Below are 26,563 nucleotides of genomic sequence, written 5' to 3'. Positions count from 1 at the left end.
CATTAGGTCCTGATGCTGAGCCATAGGGCCTTTCCTCATGGGGTTCAAACCTGTGTACCTTTATCGGCCGACCAGTGCAACCTCAGTTTAATGAAGCGTGCTGTTGCTAAGCTAACATGTTAGCTAACAAGCCTCGGGGGGGGGGTCCTGCTTGTTCATCACAACAACGCCTTCCTCACGTGGAACCGTCATAAACAGCGCTCGTATGAATGTGGCCCACGAATGCATCACGGAACACTTTGTTGCACAGACTTTCTGGAACTTTCCTCCAAAGCACAGTTGCCATGGCAACACACACACACACACACACACAGCCTCCACTATATTGATTTTAGCCTCCAGCTCTTCATTTGAAAGTCATACATTCTATTTCATTTAAATATGCAAATGAGGTGAGCACATTTATAGAATCCAACAACTTACGCTAACAGCATTAAAGCGTCTGTGTGCGTGCGTGTGTTTAAAGTGGTCAGAATATTAGACACAGCTGTATGTAGTTACAACAATGATGAGGACATGGCTCATTATGTGTGTGTGTGTGTGTGTGTGTGTGTTTGTGTGAGCGCGCACGCACGAGAGACAGCACCCGAGCATCTTTCAGATGGTCTGTCTGTGTGCTGCTTATCAACTTGTCAAGTCAATGCTTAAAGGGCCTAAAGTGATTTTTATGCTCTTTGTCACGTTAGCTAAGTGTGGTTGCATTTTTTTGGGGTGGAGTCTTTGTCGGGGATGTCACAGTGTGCCGTTACCTCCGTTCATGTGGTATTCAAGCGTGATATTGAGGGGGAAGTCCGCCTCATGTTTGGTTTCCTCCATTCGCCATTGTTGTTGACATGTGTTGCGCACTTATGACTTTCTTCCAATTGGCTCAAAGGGTCTTTGTGGACAAAAAAGGTTGTTCTTGACCTCAAATGAGGTCATGATGCATGTATGTAAACAGTGTGGAGGTGTGTTGATGTTGAGGAGCTACCTTCTAGCGCTAATTAGCAGCTGGCCCACCTGGGAGCTGATGGGGCGCGGCCAAGCGGAGGGACACATCCAATAAGAGATGTATAAGAAATACATAAGAACAAAATGTGAGGTCGAATTAAAGGTCGTTCAGGCATGCTGCCTCACAAAGAGATGTAGAGCTATAGCATGTGGATGGACTCAAGAAAACTTGCCGCTGGAGGTGATTTTTGCTTCTCACCTTGGACGATCACTCACCTTGGACAACACTCACAGCCCATTCATTGTCCAGTACAACCACCACCACTCTGTGTGTGTGTGTGTGTGTGTGTTTGTGTGTGTGTGTGCGCATGTGTGCTCCACTTCTCAGCACTCACATTTTGCTGCATCACATTAACTCTTCTTTCCGCATGTGTCCCAGGCAACAACAATGCACACTTGAACGTAGAATGTCGCTCAGTAGAGCAACAACAATCCGTAATCATATCAGCACCTTCATAGATACACACCTCCTGCACCTCCACATCCAGCAAATGGCACTCGGGTGAAAAAAATTGCTTTGTTGTGCCTTCAGTACAGTACTACGGTCCATCGCCCCCTGACCAACTTCAACAGTGTAATGCGTCTGTGTAGGCTCTCAGTCGTACAGGAGTTGTCCATCGAGGAAAAGGCTTCTTGAGACGTCATCTGTACTTCTGTGAAGAAGGTGTCGGACGTTTCTAGTGGTCCTCAATCAGCAGTACTTCTACACCTTAAAGCTACCAATCACTCTTTTGAGGACAGCGAGGTAAAGATTTTGGCCAAAGAAAACAGATGGTTTGAAAGAGGAGTAAAGGAAGCTATTTTTGTCAAACAACAGAACCCATCATTGAATCGGAATGGTGGTTTGAGGTTTAATTTGGACCCTGTGTTCAGCAGGTTACTGAGACCAAAACCCACAGCTCTTAGTCTTGCAAATGAGGTGAAGCCAGGGCCGAGCCAGAACAATAAATGTTAACGAGCCAGTATCAGAGTCGTTCATACCCAATTCAGGGAGCGACACTTCCCTTTCATCGGCGGTGTTAACAGCAGGATAGGATTATACCACTACTCCGCCCAGGCTTAGTGTAAGGAACCAATAGGAGGAGGGTGTTGGCACACCAATTCTGCCCACTCTTACTGTATTCAAGGCCTAAGCTACCAGCACTTATTAGTTCGCTGACGAAGCTCTTCGGATGAGGAGCAAAACGTCCGACACCTTCTTCACAGAAGTACAGATGACGTCTCAAGAAGCCTTTTCCTCGTTCAACAGTGTAAGTGTGGTCAGGCGAGGAGGCCGCCGAACCATTTTGGCCAAGAGGAGAAGAATGCAGATTTACCCTGTACACAACTTATGGAGTATTTTATTAAAATAAACGTACCAGAGTACCCCACTGGGATGAAATGAGCAGGATAGAACCCCTTTAATGAGTTCAAGTCAAGCACAAAAGGATATGGGGTCCATTTTAGCACATTAAAAATGGGTCTCAGTTATTTTCTGTCATGCCTAAGGGACACAAATGTTTTCAGGCCCCTCGATTTGAAATAGTATTAAGAACCTGATCATTTTAATTTATTTAACTGTACAAACAGTTGCTGGCTCCCGCACTTTGCTTACATTTTTTAAATTCAGTGTCCCTTGCCACTTTGCGGTTTGAATTTCACGGCTTCAGTCTATCATGTTTTTTTTTTTTAAATATATGAATGAATAAAACATGCTGTTTTGTGGATGAATACGGCCTATTATTAGTCAAAAATGTGCATATTTAAGCAAATGTTACTTGTTTTTTTGCCAAGATTAAGCATTTTCAAGCAAAAAAAAAAAAGGCTAAATGAACTAAAATAAAAGTATAAGGCATTCAAAAGTGCATTCAAAGATGTTGATGAAATGTAGTGTTCTACACTGGTCACTAGGTGTCAGTAGTGTTACTGTGATGTTTGGTGAGACACGCAAGGATCAGACTTAATCGCTGGAACAACAGGCTTTTAATTTTTTGCAGGTTTGAATTATTTCACAACAGGCACACTAATCCGTAATAAAAATCCCTTTTGAGGCTGTTACCCACGCAAAGTTGAAACTCAGCTCTGAACCCCCAAGGTCGCTTCCTGTCCACCTCTCTTTCAGGTACCGTAGGGATCATATTTATAGTAACATAAGAGTCTAGTATAGTAGTTATGTCGTACAGTATATCTACTATATTGGGTATTATGAGTGGAAAGGTGACTATAGGGGTGTTATTTCATATCTAGAGGGCTCTAATAATGTTAAAAAACGTATTTAGAAGGTTGTAAACAGGTTTTCTGTCCTCTAACTAGGTAAATATTCCATTTATAAAAAAGAAATCCTACTTGGCAGAAATTCACTTACCAAAGTCGGGTCTGGAACCAATTAACCGCCTTAAATGAGGAATTACTGCAGATCAATAAAATGAACATCTGCAACAACTTTTTCAACAATTTCCAAGTTAAGATTACTCACAGCCCCTCGACACCTCAACGCCCCCCCCCCAACCACCCAGCCTGCTCCACTATTTCAGAAGCACTGCCAGAAACTGAGTGTGTGTTGCGTGTGCAAAAAACAAGACGTTGTTGCCGTGTTTAGTCAAGTTGATGAGTTCAGTAATGAAGTGTTTGGACACAAAGAGCGGCGTTCCACACTCCACTGCTTCCTGCCTCATGGTTGTTCTGTGGCGGCACGCTGCACGCCCCATGGTGTGTGGTGCGTTCAGGGTGCAGCGGATGTAAATTGCGGTGAGATGGAGGAACACTTCATGTGCTTCCACAGATAACATTTTCCCCTGCTTGTTAGACGAGAGGATGAGCAAGATGACCGCCCTCATGCGTGTTTGTGTGTCTTTGTGTGCTTTTAATGACAGAGTTGCTTTCTTGTGTCCTTATGTGTTTCGATGAGCGGTGTTCAGGGTGCCATCGTCACGGTTTGGTTAAAAGGCAGTTCAAATTCTTTTTGGTACAGTTAGTGAACTGCTTAGCTATTTTTGTTCACAGTTTTAATGATTTTTCATAATTCTGGCAATTGTGTTTATTGTAATTGTGTAATAATAAAAAATCCCGGGGAATTAACTTCTCATGAATCACCATTTTCATCGTCTACAATTGTAACTTTTTTCTGGTAAAATGAGGGCTTCTGTCATAATGTAATGACTACTCATGTAAAATTAGGAGCTTGTTAGGAAATTAGGATTTTTGTAAAATTGCAATTTTTTTCCTCATAATACAACCACTTTATATTGGTAAAATTGAAATACTTTCTCGTAAAATTGGGATTTTTTGGGGGCATTTTCTCATTTTCTCAAAATATTGTTTTTCCTGTAAAAGTACAACTTTTTTCTTGTAGAGATCGCCACATTCATCTTGTAAAATTAAATGTTTTTCTCATAACAAAACGATTTTCATCTTTTATTTTACATTTTGACTTTTTTTCTCGTACCGTTGTAGCATTTTGTCATAAAAATGATACATTTTTCTCACAGAAGTACAACTTTTTCTCTCGTAAACATTGCAACTTTCAATTTGCAACTTATTCCTCGTGAATTTACAGCTTTTTCTCATATTAAGGGTTTTTTCAAATATTTTTAATAGCATTTTTTAATTTTGATTTGTAGTGTTTATGTCACGCGCAGCAGGACAGGAGTGAGCACCTCCTGTCGCGCTCTTATTTTGGCGGCCTGTTTTTCCTGCTGGGAGGAAAAGGCACCTGCGTCGCGCCTGGTGGCCGCGCGGCTGTGGACAATTACCAATAGAGGCTGTTAAAAGGCCGGCGCCGTCGTACGTGCGGCGCTGGTTCATTGCCATTGTTTGCGATACCTTTTGTACGTCTCCTTCCCGGTGCTGGCACCTAGATGAGTTTGCTTACCTGTGCTACTTCCTTGGACATACTTGTTTTCTTTCCACAGAGCTTTCCACTCTGTCGCCTTTTGTTCCTGTGTTTTTGAGTATCTGAACTATTCAAGACTCTTTATTTTTGCACGCCACGGCCTCATCTCTGCAAACTGGGGGTCAAGCACTCGACAGCCTCAACTCGTGCCTGACGTATCATGACGTTCTATTATTATTTACATATGTGTATTGTTGAGTGATATCATTTTGAACTACAAGGGTGGGTCACACTATTGGGGCCGCTGTACACGCAGCTTGGTCAGCACGTCGCAGGATTTGTTTATGTTCGTAAAGCGAAATATGTGTTTACATAGCATGCAAGCTGTTATAGTGTGTGTGCGTGTGTGGGCATGTGCATGAGCTTTGATGTGATGAACACGGGCGGTCATGTGCAACCAAGCTGCAACTTTCAATTTCCGAATTGCACTTTCCTCTCAGTGTCATTTCAGGGCAAGACGTTAGTCCGTGTGCTGAGAAGATTCGGAGTAGATGTTGAGTCGATGATGAGTAGATGATGAGATGAGAGTGTAATCAGTGAGGAAGTTGAGTGCCGGCTGCTCTCAGTGTCTCATTGAGAGTTGAAGTACAATGAGAAGTCATAATGACATTAAAACACAGCGTTAAACATCTCGCTGCATCATCGGGATGACATGTGACTCCATCGAAGGTGTGGAGTTGGGTGGGGGCGAGGCGAAGACAACGTGAGGAGACAGATGGAAAGATGGCGGGCAGGTGGGGGTTGCGTTTCATGGAGGACGAGGAGGCTGGAAGGTTGAATGTATTTGGAACATCATCATTCAGCGTGTCAGTGGGCGAAGGCGTTCAACTCCTCCTCACAAATGTCCTTTTAAAATGTTCTTTGTCTTCTTCCACACCACGTAACCTCATACTCCTAGTTAGCGTAACTTTAAAGGAACTTTTCATGCAACTTTTTCAGGACAGTCACAGGACTCAGGTCCTTCATTCAGGACGGAAATCCTCATTTAGTTTCCTCGTTTTCCTCCGGTCCTAGTTAGCATGCTGGCTAACAACATTGCTAACATTGCATGTTTAAAAAGTCATGTTTTTTTTTTTACAGTTAAATCTCTAAGACAAAAGTGATAGCAAAAATAGGACCAACAACCACAACACACTTCACCTTTTACTTCTCCCGCAACCCGTTTAGGCAGCAAACTACGTACAACATTAGCCTGTTGTTGACCCCAAAGCTGCGTTTCATTTGGGGCCCTTCCCCTACTTGCACTTTAGTCTTTTGAGTGCTTAAGTGCGTTCACACTGAGAAGTACACCAAAATGTCAGTCCCCTGACGCTGCACTCAAAATGGTCAAAATGATAAGCGCACAGTGCTAGACCTTTACCATCCACAATACCATTGTGGCTACGGAGCAGAAAGGGGTCATCTCCGCCTCATTTGAAGCAGGGGATACTGATTCATGTACACTTACTGTACAATTGAGAAGCGGGGGAAAAAAGCTTGAGTTTTTTTTTGTTTTTTTTTAATGGGGCGATCCAAATATTGGTGATAATGCTCCATTGACTGGTTGCAAATTACCATCAAAAAGGAGAGAAGAAGAAGAAGTGGGTAAATACTGCGATCCTCATTTCCGGTAGGTGCGCAGTGACAGTAATGGATTTGGAACGGCCCTTCGCTGTCAATGTTTGCTCCCTAAGTACACAGTATATACAGTATACTTATTAAAGTGTACTGAAATATTCCATTGGAAACACAGCCCAATGTTAGTTGGTTAATTTCCATGTCGTCAACAAGGCTCCTAATGATTAATCATCAGTAAATCAATAACTTGTGATCATTGCTAATCAAATGACAAACATGCTAACATGAACATCACTCCGTGTACATGCAGTATTTACGAATAAACATCATTCATTTGACCATTTTACTTTTTTCTTGCTGGGATTTTTACAACAACTTGTTCAGGCAGCAGCTAGCAGAGTCTGACTGTTAACGGCGCCCTCCGCTGGCTGCTGCCGCATATTGTACTTAAATCCACGGTGACGTCTCCACAGCAAGTACGCAACGTGACCTTGTTAACGAGCAGCTCGCTGAGCCGAAGTCTGGCTGAGTCACACGCTGCGGTCGTCTCCGGTACCAGCACGCGCGTGTTGATGATGCGTGTTGACACTTTAAGAAGATTAATGTCATCTTTCTGTGCGCTAACGCTTGTCGTCAAGAATTAGGCCAAAGCCTCCTCACGCTCCGCTGCATTCTCAAATAATGTCCGTGTTTGTTGCCATGATGTATATCAAACACCCGTTAATTCAACAACTTTAAAAACCTGACTTTCCCTTTTATGTTGGAAAAGTTTCTGCAGATTTTGTTCTTGCAGCAAAACTCAGCTGGATGCAATAAAAGATGATGTAAGACATGCGCACATGCACACAATGTGCTTGTTCTAATGTAATACTTTTTGTAAAGATGCTAAAACCAACGCAGTGTAGCTCACATGCAAGTCTTATCTTTGTACTATACAGGTGACAAAGCAAATTAGTGTAATATCTAATAATATATCTCATTAGTAATCTATTTTATTTTTTACAATATGCTGAGGGCCACTAAAAAACAAGCTGCGGGCCAAAAATGGCCCCCGGGACGCCCTTTGAAGACCCCTTTTGCAATGAGACACAAACAAGTGATGGCAGCAAACAAACATGACTTCCTCTCACGTTGCTTACTTCCTCATTTTAATGATTTGGACCACTTCCTGCCGTGAGTCAGAGTCTATTTTTAGCCTGAGCGTTCACGGCTAAATTAAGACTTGGTTAATTAAAACACTGCTAACGCTGCTTTTACGTCAGCTCATGTCATCTGGGTTCTGTTCAGGTTGTGTTCTTGGCCACACCGGACTTTGGACTGGGTTCTGTGAGGAGACGAAGCATGGAGGGCTGCTGGTGATTTTTTAAAAAATCCAAATAAAAAGTCAACAAAAGGCTGAGGAGCTTTGGCGCCCAGCGAGATAAAACCCCGAGAAGACAAAACTGAGGCAGCCGTCCAAACCCGGCTGGTATCTAGCCAAGCCGCCTGACGCCAGCAACAACAAACACTTTTTGTCCTCCTGCTTGTATCGTCCAAACAGAACCAGAACCACAGGGCGGCCAAGCATCAGAACCGTGAGGAGGATTAAGATGAAAGTCCCCTCCGGCCAGAACTCTTCCTCCTCCTCCTCCCTGAAGTGACAGCACTAATCACTTCTTGTCAGGTCCATTTGGTGCCGCCCGCCTCTGACCCGACTCGACCCGCCGGGTGAGCTAAGAGATGACGCTGTGTGCGGACGCGTTGTTGCACATTGAACGGTTCTAGAAGGACTCTGACACCACCAGTACCGGGGTCCAATTGAAGAGAGGTAACAGACACACAGTGTATGTATTTCATACTTCCAGTTTGGTTTTGTTTACATGGGTCGAAACCAGACAGAACCGGGACGTAGAGGGAAGGACCTCTACTAAAGCTTATATGGGTACCAATGTCATGAGAAGCGGGTTGGTACCAGTCTAAGCGGGACAAAACATATACAAATATACTACATATGATGTAGTATCAACACAAGTATACTACTCTCACGATCCAACTATGACAACCAATGAAAACGTTGTTTAATACCTCATCTTTTTCACTTTGGACTGCCTATTTTTGAAAGAAGCGTATCAACCTCAAGAATGTAGTTTAGCGCTTTTACCTTGTCTTAAAAAACAAGTACTGACAACCTTGGGAAATGAAGTAAAAGGTTCAGGAAAGTCAACATTAAACTAGTAATTGTGTTAAATGTGCTGTCACAGATAAGCTTTGGTTTACGTTTCTCTGAACCATTGATAGGCACCTTCTGATTTCGACATTTTACAACATTAAACATGCACAGATGACAAATCTGACAAACACCTGATATTTTACTTCATTGTACACCACTAGACTATTAAATGATGCAAATATTTCACCAAAAAAGTATATTTTTGTATTAAATTACAGTAGAACCTTGGTTAGTGTCAAAGTTTGCCTCGGTTAGCGTACAATATGGAACGCGTCTTGTCGTGTTATCAATACACTGCGTGAGTCCAGCTGTGTCTGCATCACAAAACGACCTTGTTAGCATAGCTCGCTAACAAAAAGGGCCGGAAGAACCGGAAGTCAGCTACGTCGCACATCTATGATGTCATCAGCGGTTGACTCTCAAAAGTGTTAACACAAAACACGTTTTTATAGTTTTCCTTGCAGAGGACAATTCCAAATGCATATAAACTACGAATGAAAGGGATAAATGAACATTTAAGACATGACTGTCCCCAAAGACACGATGTGGCAGCGAGACACCACACAGACACCACTTTCCTGTTTTGTCATGAGTTATTTTTTTAATTCTATAGTGTTTCTCACCTTCTTGCCGGCACTTGCAACTTTCTTCAGCTCCTTTTTGGGTTATTGAGGTGAGAAACGCTTTTGAAATAACTCATGGCAGATCAGGAAGGTGGTGTCCGTGTTGATCTCACCGCCACATCGTGTTTTCGGGAACAGTCACAGAATCATGCCTTCACTGAAGGTAAAAGTAACCCTAAATGTTCATTCATCCCTTTAATTCATCATTTATATGTATTTATATGCATTTCAAATGATTTTCTGCATGTAAAACTAATAAAAACATGTTTTGTGTTAACATTTTTGGCTTTCTGCGATGAATTAATTGGATTTCATTATTTCTATTCAGTTGGCGTCTGTTTTGGTTGGAGTCAGACCTTCTGGAATGGATTAATGACACCAACCAAGGCTCCACTGTCCCTTATTAGATTTGTATATGTTTCATTTGCTTTTTCCTTTGTCACTTCCATAGACTTAGCCAGACTCCTGTACAAGCAGTATCATGTAATCACTGTATTGTCCTATTAGAGCTTTCTTTTAGTTTTTTTTAAAAGCTGAGAGACACATCAATAGGAGCTTCCTGAATGAAATGTTTTTAACGGTACAGTGATGAGCGGGAAAAGATGCATTTACGTTCGTAACAATAAATCTGGCAATCTTTTTTTTTGTTGGTCGTTTGACCTGACGACTGGATGACGGAAGTATTATAAGGGAAAAGTCTATTTTTAAAGGAAATGACTTCAAGTCTTTGATTTGTGTATGTTTAATGTGTTTGTCCTTCTTAGCTTCCATAGATGTTGTCATTTTCCGGCCCCTACTGTATCGCATAATCGCTGTTTCGTCATGTTAGTGCTGGCAAACTACCACAATAATAATATCGGCTAAAAATAGCCGATCCAAAAGACAGATTTACACGCTAAATCTGGCAAGTTGCTTCATTGAGGGCAGTACTGTTTTGTTAATTTTAGACTACTATAAAAGAAAAGGTGATTTTTCCAATCCTGTATTTTTCTTTCTTAATGTATACAGATATCACGATGTATCATTCTTACAGTATCGTCGTATTGGTATCAGTCATAAAAATGATATTAAGTTACTTTGTGATTGTCCCTTTAGGAACCACAATGACGGCATCATGTGACTAGTAGGAAAGAGAAAGTCTAGAGTGTGGGACCTTGGTCCTGGTTCTGGTTCTCTAGTTGGACTGCGCAGCCCCCGTGAGTCCAATCAAGAAGACTAGTCTAGACTGTTGTGGGCAGGTGCACCTGCACAGGTAAAACACAGCCACCATGCTAACCTTTGACCTTCCTTCCTTCTCCGTGGTTCTTCAGGTCCAAACTGCAGCAATGCGGCATCGCTTCCTATTTTAAGACTTTGTTTGCTTTTTTTTTTTTTTTTTTTTTTTTTTTACACCGGCTCATGAATATTTAATCGCTCACTTTCAAAAAAAAAAAAAGTGCCCCATGACAACTCACACACACACACACACACACACACACACACAGGACAGAACCATCGTAGTCGGACTCACCGCGTCTGAACATGTTGGCTGGTCTAGAAGCGTCGGTGCGGAAGCAGCATCCTGGTAAAAGTGGTGATTGGATGTTAGCGGTTCCCGAGGAGAAGCGGAACACTGTAGAACTCTTTGTGGCGGCGTGACTTCACGTGGCCATCATCCTCATCTTCATCGTGATGCTGTCACGTCGCAGCTCAGCTCGGCTCAAACGTTCTTCTTCTACTGACTCAAACACACACTCACACACACACTCTCACACACACTGCTCACACAGCTGCTTCACTCTCTCTCCTCCTCACCCGTCCTTTTCATCAGCCCTCCCTCCTCCCCTTGCTCACCCCTCCCTCCTCCTCTCTCTCTCTTTTTTGATGTACAACCGCTGGACACTTCATTAGGTACACGTTCTAATAATGTTGACGTTTTAGTTGAATATGTTTATTACTATGCTCCTACGCCATGTACTGCATCTTCCTCACAGCTGCTCTTCATATTTTGACCGTTGCATTCTGCTAAACATATGCTAAATCAGTGCTTCTCAAACAGTGGGGCAGGCCCCCCGGGGCGGTGGGGGCGCGGTGAACCATCGGGGGGGGGCGTGAGAGGCAGGGAGTACTTTCAGTGTTGTTTTGAATACAGACCTGCCAACTTATACACATTTATCATACTCAACATGCAGTTGAGTATCGGCTTGACTATGCTTGTATGCTTCACAGCTCTCCATTTTCTTGGTTTCAGTTTCAAGTTCAGTCCGTACAATACCGGGGGGGTGGGGACTTTTATTTCCCCTGGGGGGGCATGAGCGAAAATAATTGAGAACCACTGTGCTAAATAAACTACTTCAGTTGGATGTCATGTGATGGTGTGCCTACTGAAGTGTCCATTAAGGATGAATGCTCTTATTGAACAGCAACAAAATGTTCATAAAGCTCAAAGATGAATATTTAAGAAAGTAAAAGTCTTTCTTGAAGATTTTTATTGTCAACTTTGAACATTGCTGAACAATATTAAGCCCTTAAGCAGCTCTTTGCGGCAGCAAAAAAAAACACACACAGTAAAATAAACTGGAATTAAATGAAGGAATGTAGCATAAAAACTGTGTAGAAACACAATAGCTGCAAATCCGTTTTTATTTGGCACTCAATTTAAAAAGGAAGCATACATTTAGGGTCTTTAGCCAAATTGCCATAAAATTTAGTACACACCTTTTGGAATTTGACACGCACGTGTGCGTAAAATTTGACAATGATTGGTTGAAAACCATGGCCGCCATCACAAGGGCGGGACTTTTGCATCTGTATCAAACGTTCAATTTCTACAGCTTGGGGTTCTGAAATGGTCTCAAACTGGGACCCACATTTTCCAGCGGTCAAGTCGTGACGCACTTTTGTAAGTCATTTTTATTTGTTTTGTTTTTTTTTATAATGTTTTATGCTTTTCTTTAAGTCACTTTTATGTTGTATATGTATTATGTATATGTATTTATTTATTTTATTTAAATTTTATATTTCTTTCTACTTTTCTCACATTATTAACTGAAAAGCTTAATGAAAAGCAGGCTTGTGGGCGCCTCACGTGGTCGGGGTGCCCACGAGCACCACGTTGGTGACCCCTGGGCTATACGATATGAAAGATGAACCACCTTCATTTAGACAAAAACATACTGACTTACTTTTTCAAAATCACTGGTGAAACTAAGAGGATCAGACGCCTTCTTTAAGGAGACTTTGGATGCGAGAGCACACAGCTTGATGGCGGTCCGGCAGGATCCCCAGGCAGCCGGCAAACCCGGTTTCTTCCACTGCCGCTGACGACCGAACTCATTCAGCTTTACAAGTTGTCCGCCTTAGACCTCATTAGCCGCCGCCCGACCGATGAACACATCGCGAGCCTTGAAAACTCACCACACCCTGCCAAGTGCCCGCCCACCAAACTAAATCTTTTTAACGCGCCGCCCCAGCGAGATATTTTTCGTGGCATGTTTTACAGGGTGCAAAACTTCTAGATAAGTCTCACAGATAAGTCTCACACGGCAGACATGTTTGTTTTGGCTTTTGCACGCCTGCACGGTGTGAAGGGAAAGTGGGCAGGAGACGGTCGCTACAGGCTGGATCCTGCAATAGTAGGCGCCGGAGGCGATCGCCGTTACAAGGCATGTATCGGCATATGCCCATCGCGTACGTTTTCACGGAAATCGGCCGATACTGATCGTTGGCCGATCGATCGGAGCGTCCCTAATTTTGACCTGTTATTATGTTAGTATTTCCATTATCAGGAGAATATTTTGGAACTTAATTTTTATTTTAGATGACATAAGTTGACACTTGTCAGAGGAGGGCCGAGACACTGCAGGTTTTCTCCCCAACCAGTTTCTCCAGCAGGTGATGTAATTGATGAGCTCCTTCCCTCAAACTGAAGGAGGTGTTGATCATTAAAATCACCTGCTTTAGTGACGGCCTGAAAAGAAAACCTGCATATTTACAAAACACAAACGTGAAGAATGTCAAAGTGGCCCCCGCAGCCTTTCATTTTTCTGGATGCGGCTGAAAAAGTTTGGGCACCACTTTAAACAAAAGTAGCTTTTATCAGAATGACTAAAAAGTTATCTAAAAGTATTTTTAGCTCCGCAAAGTGGTCATTGCGCATTTCCGACAAGGAACAAAAAGTCTGTCAGCTCCTTTTAAGCGATATCGTATCAACTAATGAGTGTGATGAGTTTAGAAGCTGCTAATAGCGCCGCTAATCTCTGCCGGCTTTCATCTACACAGTCGCACACACACACACACAGTTACTGTATCTAGTCGACTGAGACGGAAGTAAATATACTTTTCACCTTCTTTCAAAGTTACGCAGAAGTTGCGCTCACTTCCCGACACACACGTCGAGAAATAAGGCAAATTTCAGTGCACTGTCAGTACCCGGATGTTGCAGGCAAAACGCTCTAAATGGTTAGTGTGCATGATGGACACTTACCACCCTCTGGGTTTCCGCTACATTTAATTGATAAATAAAAGCCTCCACACCTTAAAAAATTGTTGTTTTTTTTAAACTTGAAAACAATGTTAAGTAATGTCACAGTCTGGAGATCGGGAAGACTTGGGTTCGAATCTCCGTTGGGCATCTCTGTGTGGAGTTTGCATGTTCTCCCCGTGCGTGTGTGGGTTTTCTCCGGGTACTCCGGTTTCCTCCCACATTCCAAAAACATGCATGTTAGGTTAATTGGAGACTCTAAATTGTCCATAGGTATGAATGTGAGTGTGAATGGTTGTTTGTCTATATGTGCCCTGCGATTGCCTGGCGACCAGTCCAGTGTGTACCCTGTCTCTCGCCCAAGGTTAGCTGGGATAGGCTCCAGCATACCCCGCAACCCTAATGAGGAGAAGCGGCATAGAAAATATTGTATGAATGGATATATATGCTATATAGATACATATATAGCGTATTATGTACGCACATATTGGCCACACTTAGTTTGAAAACAATTCAAAATATCATAAAAAATTTTCACTGCGCTTTATTTTGATAAGCATGCACCAGAATCGCCTGACTGCCTTGCTAGGACGCATGTGTGACCAGATAAAAATATGCAACCCGTCTTATGTTGACGTTGACTTTGTTCCTCTGACACTGTTAGCACATTTAGCTACTGATGACGCAGCATCAGGAGCAACTAGGGGTTCAGTACGTGATCACAGGAGCACTGAGGATCAAACCCGCAACCTTCAGGGTGGTAGACGACCACTCTACCACCTGAGCCACGCCACCCAATTGTTGTCAGTTGACGACAGCTTGTCACAGACTAACCCTATCATTGCCAGCGTGTGTGATCGCTAACGTTTCAATCTCATTCCACTTTCTGGCATCTTTGTTTACACATTTTACCTGGCTCTCACTGCCTCTCTGGCAGCAGCTAGCTAGCTCGTTTTTGTCCCACGGGCGAGCTATATGTGGTGATCACGTTCATGGGGTACATGCTAACTTACTTTTTTAAAGCGTTACTTCACAATCTTGCTCTCTTGTTATAATCCTTGTGTCGAAGTTGTTTAACATCAACACGTAGTGTGTCCAGCTTTAAGATAGTGATGCTATTTCCTTCACCTCTTAGTATTTTTATAAGCGTTCTAATCAAACGTGACACCTGCATTTAATGACAAATGTACTTTGTAAATAAAGTGCAATTGAAATGTTGGCAGCCACATGAAGCACAAATAACTCACCTCTCTATTTTTGTCAAAGTAGCTTTAATAGTGCTGCAAGTTGGACACACCTGTGCTATCATAAGACTGGACTATGAATTTATACTGGTTATACAGGACACATTTATGTAACAAAAATATTGAAATTGTTACAGTATTTTGTGAACCGTGTTATTTTGAACAAAATATATATTATTGAGCAATTCATTTCCCATGAATTAATCCAATGAAATTTAGGTTTGTGTCAAATAGTACAAAATGTTACACTTTTGTACTAGCCACATAGCACTATTGGACTAAATAGGTCAGGTAACAAAAGGCTCAACATTTTAGACTCTCAGTTGAAGTGCTCTCAGCAACTTTGCCATTAAATTAACAGTCAATAAATAAGTATATGAATGTGAGAGTGAATGGCTGTTTGTCTATACAGTATGTGCCCTGCGATTGCCTGGCCACCAGCCAAGGGTGTACCCCGCATCTCGCCCGAAGTCAGCTGGGATAGTCTGGGGTAGAGGATAAGCGGCATAGAAAATGGATGGATGGATAAATAAAATGAAATGAAAGTTGCATACACAGCAGTGGTACTCCTTTGCAGCCCACCACCACAGCTTCACCCCAGGGGAATCCCTGACAATGCACAATGACAGTAATCAATTTGGGACAGCACTGCACTGTCAACATTCATACATTATAGTCATTGAAGTGTACTGACGGAAGTGTTCCGTTTGCGACACAGCCTCGCCTGGGTTATAAATGTCCAAGTGAGACATTTGTGGCTTGTTCTATGAGAATTACAACTATTGACTCCCATATTATGCGTCTATCCATTCACAGATGGCGGCCAGGGGGCGCACGTGTCCGGCATGGTGTCAGATGGCGAGCCTGATGACGTCATCAGTCTCATTGTGATTGACTGACAGCAGGTGAGGATGATGCTGATGAATACATGACACCTTCTGTTTGCACTGATCTCAGGTTCTCAGGCCTCCTCTTTAGAGAATATTACACTATTGGGCCCTCCCCAACTCCCAGACAAACATTTTTGGTTCTTATTTAATTGTTCTCTTCAAGCTTAGGAATTGCAAATTCACTTTACCCTACTACGTTACTTGAGTTAGCTTAGCAGGTCTGAAAAAGATGCTTTTCTTCATTTTTCCCAAGCTGCTGCATCTACCAGAGGACCACCACACACGTTGAAAACCAATCCAATGCACTTATGCTAAGATGTGTCCCTAATGTCTGGACATACAGATATAAATATAATATACACATATAATATACTGGGCCTACATTACACCCCTCTCCAAAAAAAAACAATTACAGCTGTAAAAATTAAAACATGTAAAAGATTAATAAATAAAAATATATGTAATGATATAAATAAAAATATGTTAAAAGTAATACATACACTAAAAACATTACATTATTTATTTTTATTACGTATAGCAATTTAAAATGTTGAATTATGACGTTTGATATCAGTGTATAATACAGTATATGCATTTTAGTCTGACTTTAGGAACACCTTGTACTGTATGACTTAACTGTCCAAAAAATGATCAATAAAGTGAAAAATAAATAATAGATTGGCCTATGTTGTTATAGTATTTGGATGATCAGGAATATTTTTTTTTTATTTTAGATTACATAACTTTAAAAAGGTACTGGTCTTTATTTTAGTATGTATATTATCATATCTTGAACTACTAAGCATGCCTGGACCTGCACTGGATTTGTTTTAGTGTTTATAAACACCAATTTGAAAAATATCAAAAAATGTTGAATTCAATTTTTTAAAGTAATTTTTAAAAAATTACAAATTTAATAAACAAATACATGTAAATAAATGATGAATTCATTAATTAACATGATTAATAAATACAAATATATGTTATGATATAAATAAAAATATGTTAAAACTAACATATGAATTATGAAGACAAAAATATATTACATTACTTATTTATATTACATATATTTAATACAATCTTTTCATTATTAGGTTTACGTTTATCATGGTATGATATATGCATATTGTGTCCCATGTGTCCACACTTTAGGGACACCCTGTACTGTATATTTAAAGTAAAACACATGCATGCCAGCTTTGTGTTGTAGGTGACAAAGTTGTTATTATCATGAGTTATTATTAACGTTTTTGTCATTATAGAACGCCTCTCTGCTCTTTTTATCCCCATTTTAGTTTTCTTGTTTTTACAATGTACCGCAAGAGCCATTAAAAACCACAATAATGCTGCTGAAACATCATCAGCATCAACCCCAAACCCCAAACATCATCATGACAAGAGTCCACGTTAAGCCCTGAAGAACAATCCAAAAATGTACACTTAATCTGTGTGATTGGTATCAGCATCGGCCAATTTCGCTCATGGATGAGCGGTATCGGTATTGGCAGCGTAAAAGCCTGATTGGATCATCCTTAGACAAGTAATTTTTTTCAGTGATTTTGTTTCAATTTATTCATCATTTTTGGGACAGTTAAGCCATAATAGACAAATAGGTTACTTGTTATTGTTTTCAATGTACAATTTTAAATATATATTGTAAATAAATATACATTAAACTTCCCTCTGTGCATTGGTTACAGCACCTTGGTGCGTTTGTTCCGTAGAACAACAGCATGAACAGAGTGAGCCCTTTTGTCAGTCATACAACCTCTCAGTCTCAGTGGGTGGAGGCGGAACCGCTAGCATACACAAAGAGTGCAGAAGAGTGTAACGAAGTAGAAATTAAATTAGTAGATTGCAATGCACTCCTGATCAAAATCTTAAGACCAGTTGAAAAATTGCTAGAATTTGCATTTTGCACATTTGGATCTTAATGAGGTTTTAAGTAGAGCTACAATATGCAAAAACAAGAAGGGGGAGTGAGACAAAAAGCATTTTGAAAAAATAATTAAACAATTAAACTGAAATAGGCTGTTTATCAGCTGATCAAAAGTTTAAGGCCATCGCTCAAAAAAGACCAAAAAACTCTCCAAACCAGAACAAAAAATGTTCTCAGTAGGACTCCGTAATGAGTAGCTCCACCGTTCTTGTTAATCACTTCAAAAATTGGTTAGGGCATGCTTGATGCGAGTGTTTCCAGGAGGCTAGTGGGAACATTGCTCCAAGTGGTGAAGATGGCTTCACGAAGGGCATCAACTGTCTGGAAATGATGGCCATTTTTATAAACTTCCCCTGCCATCCATCCCCAAATGTTCTGTATGGGATTTAAATGAGGGGAACATGCAGGATGGTCCAAAAGAGTGATGTTATTCTCCCTGAAGAAGTCCTTGGTCAAGCGAGCATTGTGAACTGCAGCGTTGTCCTGTTGAAAAACCCAGCTGTTACCACACAGACGAGGGCCCTCAGTCATGAGGGATGCCTGCTGCAACATCTGCACGTAAGCAGCCGCCACCTTTTGACGACCCTGCACCACCTGAAGCTCCAGTGTTCTACTGAATGAAAAAGCACCCCAGACCATGATGAACCCCCCCTCCACTGTGCCGGGTAGAAAACTCAGGTGGGATCTCCTTGTCATGCCAGTAACATTGGAAGCCATCTGGACCGTCAAGGTTACATTCTTTCTCATCAAAGAATAAAACTTTTTTCCACCTTTCAATGTCCCATGTTTGATGCTCCCTGGCAAAGTCTAAACGGGCAGTTTTGTGGCGTTGAAGGAGACGAGGTCTTTGAATTCGTTTTTTGTTTTTCCCGCAGATGCCGTCTGATGGTTATTGTGCTGCAGTCGGCACCAATAAGGGCCTTAATGTGGGTGGAAGACCGCCCTGTGTCTTGATGGACAGCCAATCGGATCCTCTGGCTCAGCGCAGGTGTGATTTTTTTGGGTCTACCACTTGACTTTTTTGTTCCATAATGCTCAGGATCTTTTAAAAAATGTAGAATGACTGATTTACTGCACCCAACCTCAGCAGCAATGGCACGCTGCGAGGCCTTTCTTATGCAGCTCGACAATCCGACCATGTACAAAAAGAGAAAGCTTCTTAGCTTTAGCCATCAGGAGGGCATGACAGCGTGAATGCCTGACAGAAAATGAACATTTTGAGCAGATTTTGGCTTTTATAGCCTGTGGTCTTAAACTTTTGATCAGCTGATAAACAGCCTATTTCAGTTTAATTGTTGTTTTCAAGAAATTACTTTTTCATACTGCTTTTTGTCTCACTCCCCCTTCTTGCTTTTGCATATTGTAGCTCTACTTAAAACCTAATTAAGATCCAAATGTGCAAAATGCAAATTCTAGCAATTTTTCAACTGGTCTTAAGATTTTGATATGGAGTGTATATTGTCAAATATTTTAAATATTTTTGTCATTGTAGTTTTCTTCAAAGCAATGTTAAAATCTCATCTCGTTCTCACAGACCCAATCTCGCGTATCGTCTCGTCTCGCCTCGCCTCGCCTCGTCCCGTCTTATAAACTCAGTGTCTTGTGATACCCCTAATAGTTAAAGAAAAAAAAAATCCCAAATGATGTGCCGTGGGCCAATAAAAATGGGCTGCGTGCCGCAAACGGACCCCGGGCCACACTTTGGACGCCCCTGACTCGGTGTGAACCCACTCATGCACTGAAAATATTGAGAAGTACGGCAAAATGCAGTGTGCCGTCAGTACCCTGATGTTGCACTCAACACGCCCCAAATGGTAAGTGTGCAACCCCCCTCAATCGTTACCATCTTGTTTGCATAGCAGAAGGGGAGGGCCTAACTCGAGTGGTTGTAATTCACAATTAAAAAGGACAGAAGACAGAGAAGAAGCGGCTAAACATCAAGTTTGTCATTTCTGGTAAAGTAGTAATAGTAGTACACAGTGTGCTTATTTAAGTGTACTGATGAAAGTATAGTATTCCCTCGTTTATGCTAGTAAACTGGTCCCAGACCCAACCATGAAAAGTGAAATTCAAACCGCAAAGTGGCGAGGGACGACTGTATTCCATGTGAGACACAGCATTTGTTTTTCCTGTACTCAAACATACTTAAACTTTCATGACTGTCAGTAAAAGTCCAACATTTCATGGAGATCTTGCCTCGCTGAGCCCTCTACAAAGTTTTGTGGAAATCAGTTGTGACATTTTTGTATAATCCTGCTAGCTAACGTGCTAACAAAACAGTACCCTTCACCCTTGCGGAGGTAATAAACAACAGCGGCTCTTGGGATGGATGGTGCCTGTAGGAGGAGAAGAGAGTAGAAGGAGAAGACTTTGTTGTGTCGCTCAATAAGCTCGTCATGTGATCCCCCCACCACCGCCACCCCAGGTAGCAAGAAGCAGACAAGCAGTTTGTATATTGTTGGCGGTGAAGCGGACCTTTGCGCTCAAAAAGGTCGCCCAAGCTACACACATTTTGCGGTCTTCTCAAACACGAAGCAGGTGGACGCTGATGGGAAGGTCGTCAAAGGTCACTAAAAAGGTTACAGAGGTCGTCGGCGCTCGGCCCCCGGACCACCTGTCCATCATTCTTCCGAGTGACCTATCCCTACTAGCTTGTTAACATCTAGTGAGGCTGACACAACCTTTCCCACAACACACACACTGAGCAGCACCGCAGCGCCGTCTGCAGGACGTACTGCGTCATTTGACCCCAATGCAAGTGGACTTGAGTACAATGTGCAAAGTACAATCTGTCTCTTCAGTGGGAAAGGTTTTATTTTAAGACACCCCCCAGTATTAAAATCCACACACTTCTAATAAATCATCATGACAACCAAGGGCCACATCCCACCTGACTACTGCAACTTCCTGTTAAAGTTGTCCCACGCAGACTTAGCAGACCTCCATGCCCCGCCTCTAACAACTGCCCGCCCCTGCACCCCACTCCTGGTATTTTATGAGAACAGACAATATAAAGGATGTAAAGTGAGTTACCAGAACATTTGGTGTGTTTCACTTAGTTTCATATCTGAAGAATTTAATACTTGTGAGGGCTTTCGGAAACGTCTCATATTTTCATTTGAATTCACAAAAGCTTGAAGTCAGATGGGTGCTGATGCTCCTCCTTCTCAATCTTACAATGCATTTTAAGAAATATTTGCAACGTTCAGCTAAGTGAAGCTTTCTCGTGCTGTGGCTGACACTCTGCTCACGTTCTAGAATGTCTTTTGTGAGTGTGTGTTGCTGCCGAGTGTGCAGAGCGCTATGGGATATGACTACGGACAAACTTCAAGAGCTCCATCCACAGACTTGGTGCGCGCTCAGCTTGACTCGGGCCAGGTGAGCCCTGAAGGTTGTGTAGAAAATGCTGACAGAGCTCTATTGGTGTCTTGTTAAAAGGAAAAACACTCTGTCACTGTTATCTTCTACTGGGGAAACCACCGAAGGATTCTTCCTTGAGGATCATTAGCAGAACTTTCTGGTTCAGTTTGACCTCCGTGGAGGATGAGGAGCAGTCAGGACGAACTCCTCTCAGTCTTCCCAATGGCGAAACTTCAAGGGTCACTACTGCCTCCTTGTGTCATACAGGGGAAACGCATATGGAGACGCCATTTCACCATAGACTCGAGTCTTTTTAAGAGTTCTATACCCCCTTACCATGGTGACATATGGAGACGCCATTTCACCATAGACTCGAGCCTTTTTAAGAGTTCTATACCCCCTTACCATGGTGCACATTAGTCTCAGTTTATTAAACACCTATTTGTTTTTTCACGTTCTTAATCATTACAAGCAGTGATTTTTACTTCCGTGTTTGTCAAGCAAGACGCGTCATCAAGCAGGTTTAGCTCGGCTTCAAATTAAAATGGTGTATTACATAAATGTCAGCATTTGCCACATTTCAGTGGCAGACAGCAAAAGCGCTTCACACAGGTGTGTATTTAACCACATTTTTGTGGTACCTCTTGTGTTTCTTTTCACATCCGCTCAGAGAGAAAACGCCACTTTGGTTTTATTTTGAAACAGTAAACGGATGTAATTATAAAAAGCTTTTCTGCTTGCGATTAGTGATGGAAATGTTGGCTCTTTTTAGAGAGCCGGTTCTCTTGCTTCGGCTCACTAAAAGGAGCCGTCTCTTTCGGCCCCTAAGTGGCTCCTCAGATTTTTATGTTGTCTTCAATGAATTTATTACCAAATTATGTGCATTGTGTAAAATGAATTACTAATGTAAAAATACATTATATGAAATGTTTATTATTTAAATGAATTTGTTATGAACAGCTACAGAAGTCTAATGTTATACTGTAAAACACAAAAAGATCCATCTCAAAGTCAAAGTTCTTCATGCAAATTTCTAACTATTTACAATCAACACAACATCAACAAAACTCCACACAACAAAACATAAATTAAAAAGCGCAAAAAAAGAAAAAGCACCATCCAAGTAACAGTTGTGTCTTTACTGATGACTGGCATTCAAATAAAAACCACGTGCCTCAGCTTTACGGGGCTGATTTTTCCTTACCCTTTCTGTGTGGTGGCAACCTGTCTCCCTCCCTCCAGGCAACACTGACTGAAGTGATGTGTCGGTCACGAGCGAATCGGCTCCAAGGGCACCACAGCGTGTGTTTAACCCCACCCCTCCCCCTTCTCAGTGTGGACACAAAGAGGCCGCCACACATCTTGACCAATGGCATTCGCCTTTAGCAGAAAAAAAGACGAGGAAAAAACTAATCGGCTCTCAATTGTCTCCCAACAACGTTAGCCGGCTCTGAGACCCAATTCGTTCGCGACTGACACATCACTACTTGACTGTTTGGCGGTTTGGCATCATCTGGTTTGTGACTGGATCGAGATGGGATCCACCCCGGCTCACGCCGTAACCTGACACTGTGGGTGAACGGAAAGGGACTAGAGTAGTGTCTGGAATCCCCATAGAAAAGAAATTGATCAAGTTAAAGGGAAAAATTAAAAGAGGAACTGTTACTGAGATAAAAAGACTGAATGCATTTGGACGGTGGCGGAGCTACGTGGTGGCCACACCCCATTGGCCATCTGGACATTTCAGGTATCAACTTATTGCCACATGAGTATTGTAAATGTGATAGTAGTAATACTATCAAATGTATCTGTGGAGGAAGTCAGAGGGTATTCAGTAAGAAAACGGGCATCAGAAGTCCAGAAAATGAAAGTGGAAAGAAATATTCCATATGCAGAAGCAGTCAAAATACAGCAACAGGAAAGCGAAATGCAGGAAATGAATGAGAGCAATATCCCAATGAGCACCAGAAGACAACAGCCAATGGATTACAGGAATTCCCATGGACAAACTGGTCGTTTTCCCTGCATATGTCATCAATTGCACGGAACAAGCGAAAAATAAGACTGAAAAAAATCAAGATTATTGTCAAAGCTGCAGCAAAGTTCTTAAATATGAAAGAACTATCGTGGGGAAAAGTATGTGGTGAACTACAACAGGTGGAGAAGTGTACTGGCAAAATCAATATTTCCACTGGATGAACTTTTGCTCTGTTTTGATCCAATTATTTTTGTGGAAACTTTTCACTGTTTCTTCAGGTCGGCCTGTCTGCGCTATCGCACAGCTGGCTTCTTTTGAATAGCGGGATTGTTCGACTCCCTTTTCGATTTAGAAAAAAAGAAAAAGTTCCTCACACCTGTACCTTCCTACACTGTATATCTGTTTGTGTCTTTGTTCCTCGCACTTCTGGACAGACAGCGCTTTTGCATAGACTGCCGTCTGTTCAGTGGTGACGAGGCTTTGATCATAAAATACACAAAAGACAACTTGTTTCTGTGGACAGTCTTCATTAGAAAATTGACAAAACAACTTGGTGTCAGAAGTGGAATCCCTGGATCGACCTGCGGCCCGGCGACAGACGGTGACTGATCGTCCGGATCACCAAACTTGATCTGCCTCCTTCCCAACACATTCTGGACGGGAAGACTGCCCGAAAGCCGGACTCCGACTGGTTGCTATGGGATTCCACCGAACCCTCTTGAGGCCAATCCTGAATTATAAACGTGAGTAAATTTGTTGATATTTTGTCCAGCTGAAACCTTTTTGTCATACAGTAGCTGAATCTCCATGTGATACAACCCGTGCCAAAGAAAATAAGGATTCTTATTTTGCTAAGACAACATCTTAGGCTGTCTTAGGACGCCTAGAAATTCGTCATTTAACGTAGGCCTGTTTGTGTCTTTGTTCCTCGCACTTCTGGATGGACGGTGCTTTTGGATAGACTGCCCTCTGTTCAGTGGTGACTCGAAGCTTCGGTAATAAAATACACACAGGACAATTTCTTTCTGTGGACAATATTCATTTTTAAAAAACTGCCAAAAAAGAGAAAACAGAGAGAAGTTACCACAATCACACATAGTGTTTATTCTACAGTGGAATGCTAGAAGCCTAAACGCAAATGAAATTGAAGGGATATATACAGAATATGGAAATAACACCACATTTAATGTGCACTCAAGATCAAGATCAGATCTAAACTGGGGGAAAATGATCTTGAATATCTTTCCTGATAATAAGTGGGTGATGTATTAGTAACAAAATGATGCCACATCATTTGATAGAAATGAAAATGGTCACCCTATAGAGGGGGGAAATCAAAGACACCCCAAAAATGAAAGTGAAAAAATGATGCAAGCAGACTGGTCCATTTTGCCAAAATGTCATTGTAGCAATTTAAAATGATTCTCAGTAGTTTGTGTGGCCCCCACGTGCTTGTACGCATGCCTGACAACGTCGGGGTATTCTCCTAATGAGACTACGGATGGTGTCCTGGGGGATCTCCTGTGGGATGCCATGACTTTCACATGTCACATTCTTCATTACTAATGGATACAAACTGCAGGCGATCTGACAAATAGAGGAGTGAAATCATTTTAATGCAGTTCTAATCTCTGTATTAGGATTTGGTGATCAGTTGTGTCAAATGCTGCTGTAAGGTCTAATAAAACTAATAAGAAGAATAAGAAGAGAAACTAGTAAAAATAGGAAAGAAGAAGATATTGGGCATACACATCTAAATACTGTAGTTCTAAAACTGGAAGGAAAACGCAGTACAGATTTGTGTGACTACTGTAATAAAACAGAAAACATAGAGCATGTATTAATCATTGTAGCAAATATAATAATGAAATGAACGGAGTTGGAAATCGAGACTGTTAGGATGCTCGTTGAGGATATTCCACAGTTACATTCAAAGCATGTAGGGTTTAGGGAAATACATAAATTTTTAAAAAAGACAGGTTTCCATAAAAGGATTTAGTTTTTTACTCCATTATTATTTTAATTCATTTCGATTCGGGTTTTTTTTAGCATCTCGAGCTACACCCCTTACCAGAAGGTGGCGGAAATGTACACCATAATTTGCTTGCCAACCGCCCACAAAAAAAGAAGAAGAGGAAGAATTAGGTTACTTTACAAAGTTTACATTGCCTTTTACATTGTTTACATTGCCGTTCGGGTATGTAAATGCTTCTTGTTTCTTAAATGCCCTACTTTGTCATTTTAGATAGTGACCTCCTAACTGTTTATAGGAGCAATACTTAAAAAACAACTTCCTGTGGTTCAGTCGAATTTGTTCTAGTTAGTTAGCTAGCTAGCCTGCTAGTCACTCTGCTGCTGCTGTTTGCCGCTAGGCCGCGGTGAGCTACGTCAATGGCGCCTCTTCGAGTGTTGTGTGTGCACGGCTACCGCCAGTGTGGCGCTTCTTTTCGGGACAAGACTGGTGCTCTGAGGAAGCTGCTGAAGAAACAAGTGGAGCTGGTGTACGTGGACGCGCCTCATTGTGTTGTACAAGGTGAGCTGACGCCGTCAAAGCAGAAGGAGTTAGTCACGTGGTAGAGTTAGCCTTTTGGTCACTCTGTAACACGTTATTTGATGTACAGTAATGCAGTGGAGGAGAATGTGTTTAATTTGAAGATTAAAAACGATGTTTTTGTACAGATAAGTAATACTGTATTTGCATTTGTATTGGAAGTAGCCATGTATGCCAACTTTCAACGTGCGATTAACAGTGTCCACAAGATGGCGTCATATCTCCTTCACAGTCTCAATAGATCGTGTACCTAATGAAGAGTCCGTTAGGAGTGTGTTTTCTGACTATGAGACGAAAAGGACTAACTTGTGTATTTTTGTGTCCAGTCCAGGAGAATGATGTTGGTTCAGATGCAGGCGGAGACCAGGACTGCAGAGGATGGTGGTTCTCGGACCCCCAGGCTCAGACCTTCAGCGCCCAGCAGCAGTGCGAGGAGAGTTCTGGTCTGGAGGAGAGTGTGGCGGTTGTGAGGGAGGCTGTGAAGCTCCAAGGTCCGTTTGACGGCATCTTGGGCTTCAGCCAAGGCGCCGCCCTCGTCGCCATGCTGTGCGCTCTGCAGGAACAAAACGCCGAGCCCGACTTTCACTTTCGCTTTGCCGTTCTGGTCGCCGCTTTCTGCAGCGCCTGCACGCAGCACCATAAGTTCTACTCTGCTCCCGTCCAGATGCCATCGTTGCACGTGTTTGGACTGGAGGACCGCGTCATCCCTGACAGCATGAGCAGGGAGCTCCTCCCCTGCTTCCGAGACCCCCACATTCTCACACATCCTGGCGGACATTTTGTCCCGGCTGCTTCTGCTCACCGACAAACTTACCAGAACTTTTTGGAGGCATTCCAGTGAGGGCAAACATGGGAAGGAACACCAGAAACACTTGATTGTGTAAACTGA

The 26,563-nt window shown here is 42.1% G+C and overlaps 2 protein-coding genes across 8 annotated transcripts in view; one reads left to right on the top strand and one right to left on the bottom strand.

Moving 5' to 3' along the window:
- Window positions 1–11,039, bottom strand: part of LOC129169064 (reticulon-4 receptor-like 1) — a 23,432-nt gene extending 12,393 nt beyond the window's left edge. The window contains exon 1 of the mRNA XM_054755057.1: window positions 10,761–11,039. Within this exon, the coding sequence (XP_054611032.1) occupies window positions 10,761–10,773 (13 nt within the window). The 5' untranslated portion in view covers window positions 10,774–11,039. The remainder of the gene's footprint in view (window positions 1–10,760) is intronic.
- ovca2 (OVCA2 serine hydrolase domain containing) overlaps window positions 1–26,563 on the top strand; it is a 27,893-nt gene extending 1,330 nt beyond the window's left edge. The window contains exons 2-8 of one of the 7 annotated variants that reach the window (XM_054755062.1): window positions 7,706–8,225; window positions 10,346–10,446; window positions 15,773–15,861; window positions 21,044–21,136; window positions 21,224–23,866; window positions 25,496–25,656; window positions 26,001–26,563. In XM_054755062.1, coding sequence (XP_054611037.1) covers window positions 25,515–25,656; window positions 26,001–26,515 — 657 coding nt within the window. In that variant the 5' untranslated portion in view covers window positions 7,706–8,225; window positions 10,346–10,446; window positions 15,773–15,861; ... (1 more) ...; window positions 21,224–23,866; window positions 25,496–25,514 and the 3' untranslated portion in view covers window positions 26,516–26,563. Of the gene's footprint in view, window positions 1–7,705; window positions 8,226–10,345; window positions 10,503–15,772; window positions 15,862–18,660; window positions 18,774–21,043; window positions 21,137–21,223; window positions 23,867–24,745; window positions 25,321–25,495; window positions 25,657–26,000 lie in introns of those variants that run through there. The other 6 variants (XM_054755059.1, XM_054755063.1, XM_054755065.1 and 3 more) reach the window with 6 other exon arrangements.

This window comes from Dunckerocampus dactyliophorus, chromosome 16 (genome assembly GCF_027744805.1).
Source record: "Dunckerocampus dactyliophorus isolate RoL2022-P2 chromosome 16, RoL_Ddac_1.1, whole genome shotgun sequence".
Classification (NCBI taxonomy): domain Eukaryota; kingdom Metazoa; phylum Chordata; class Actinopteri; order Syngnathiformes; family Syngnathidae; genus Dunckerocampus; species Dunckerocampus dactyliophorus.
Note: the sequence above shows the minus strand (reverse complement) of the source record. Positions and strands in the feature narration are given on the sequence as shown.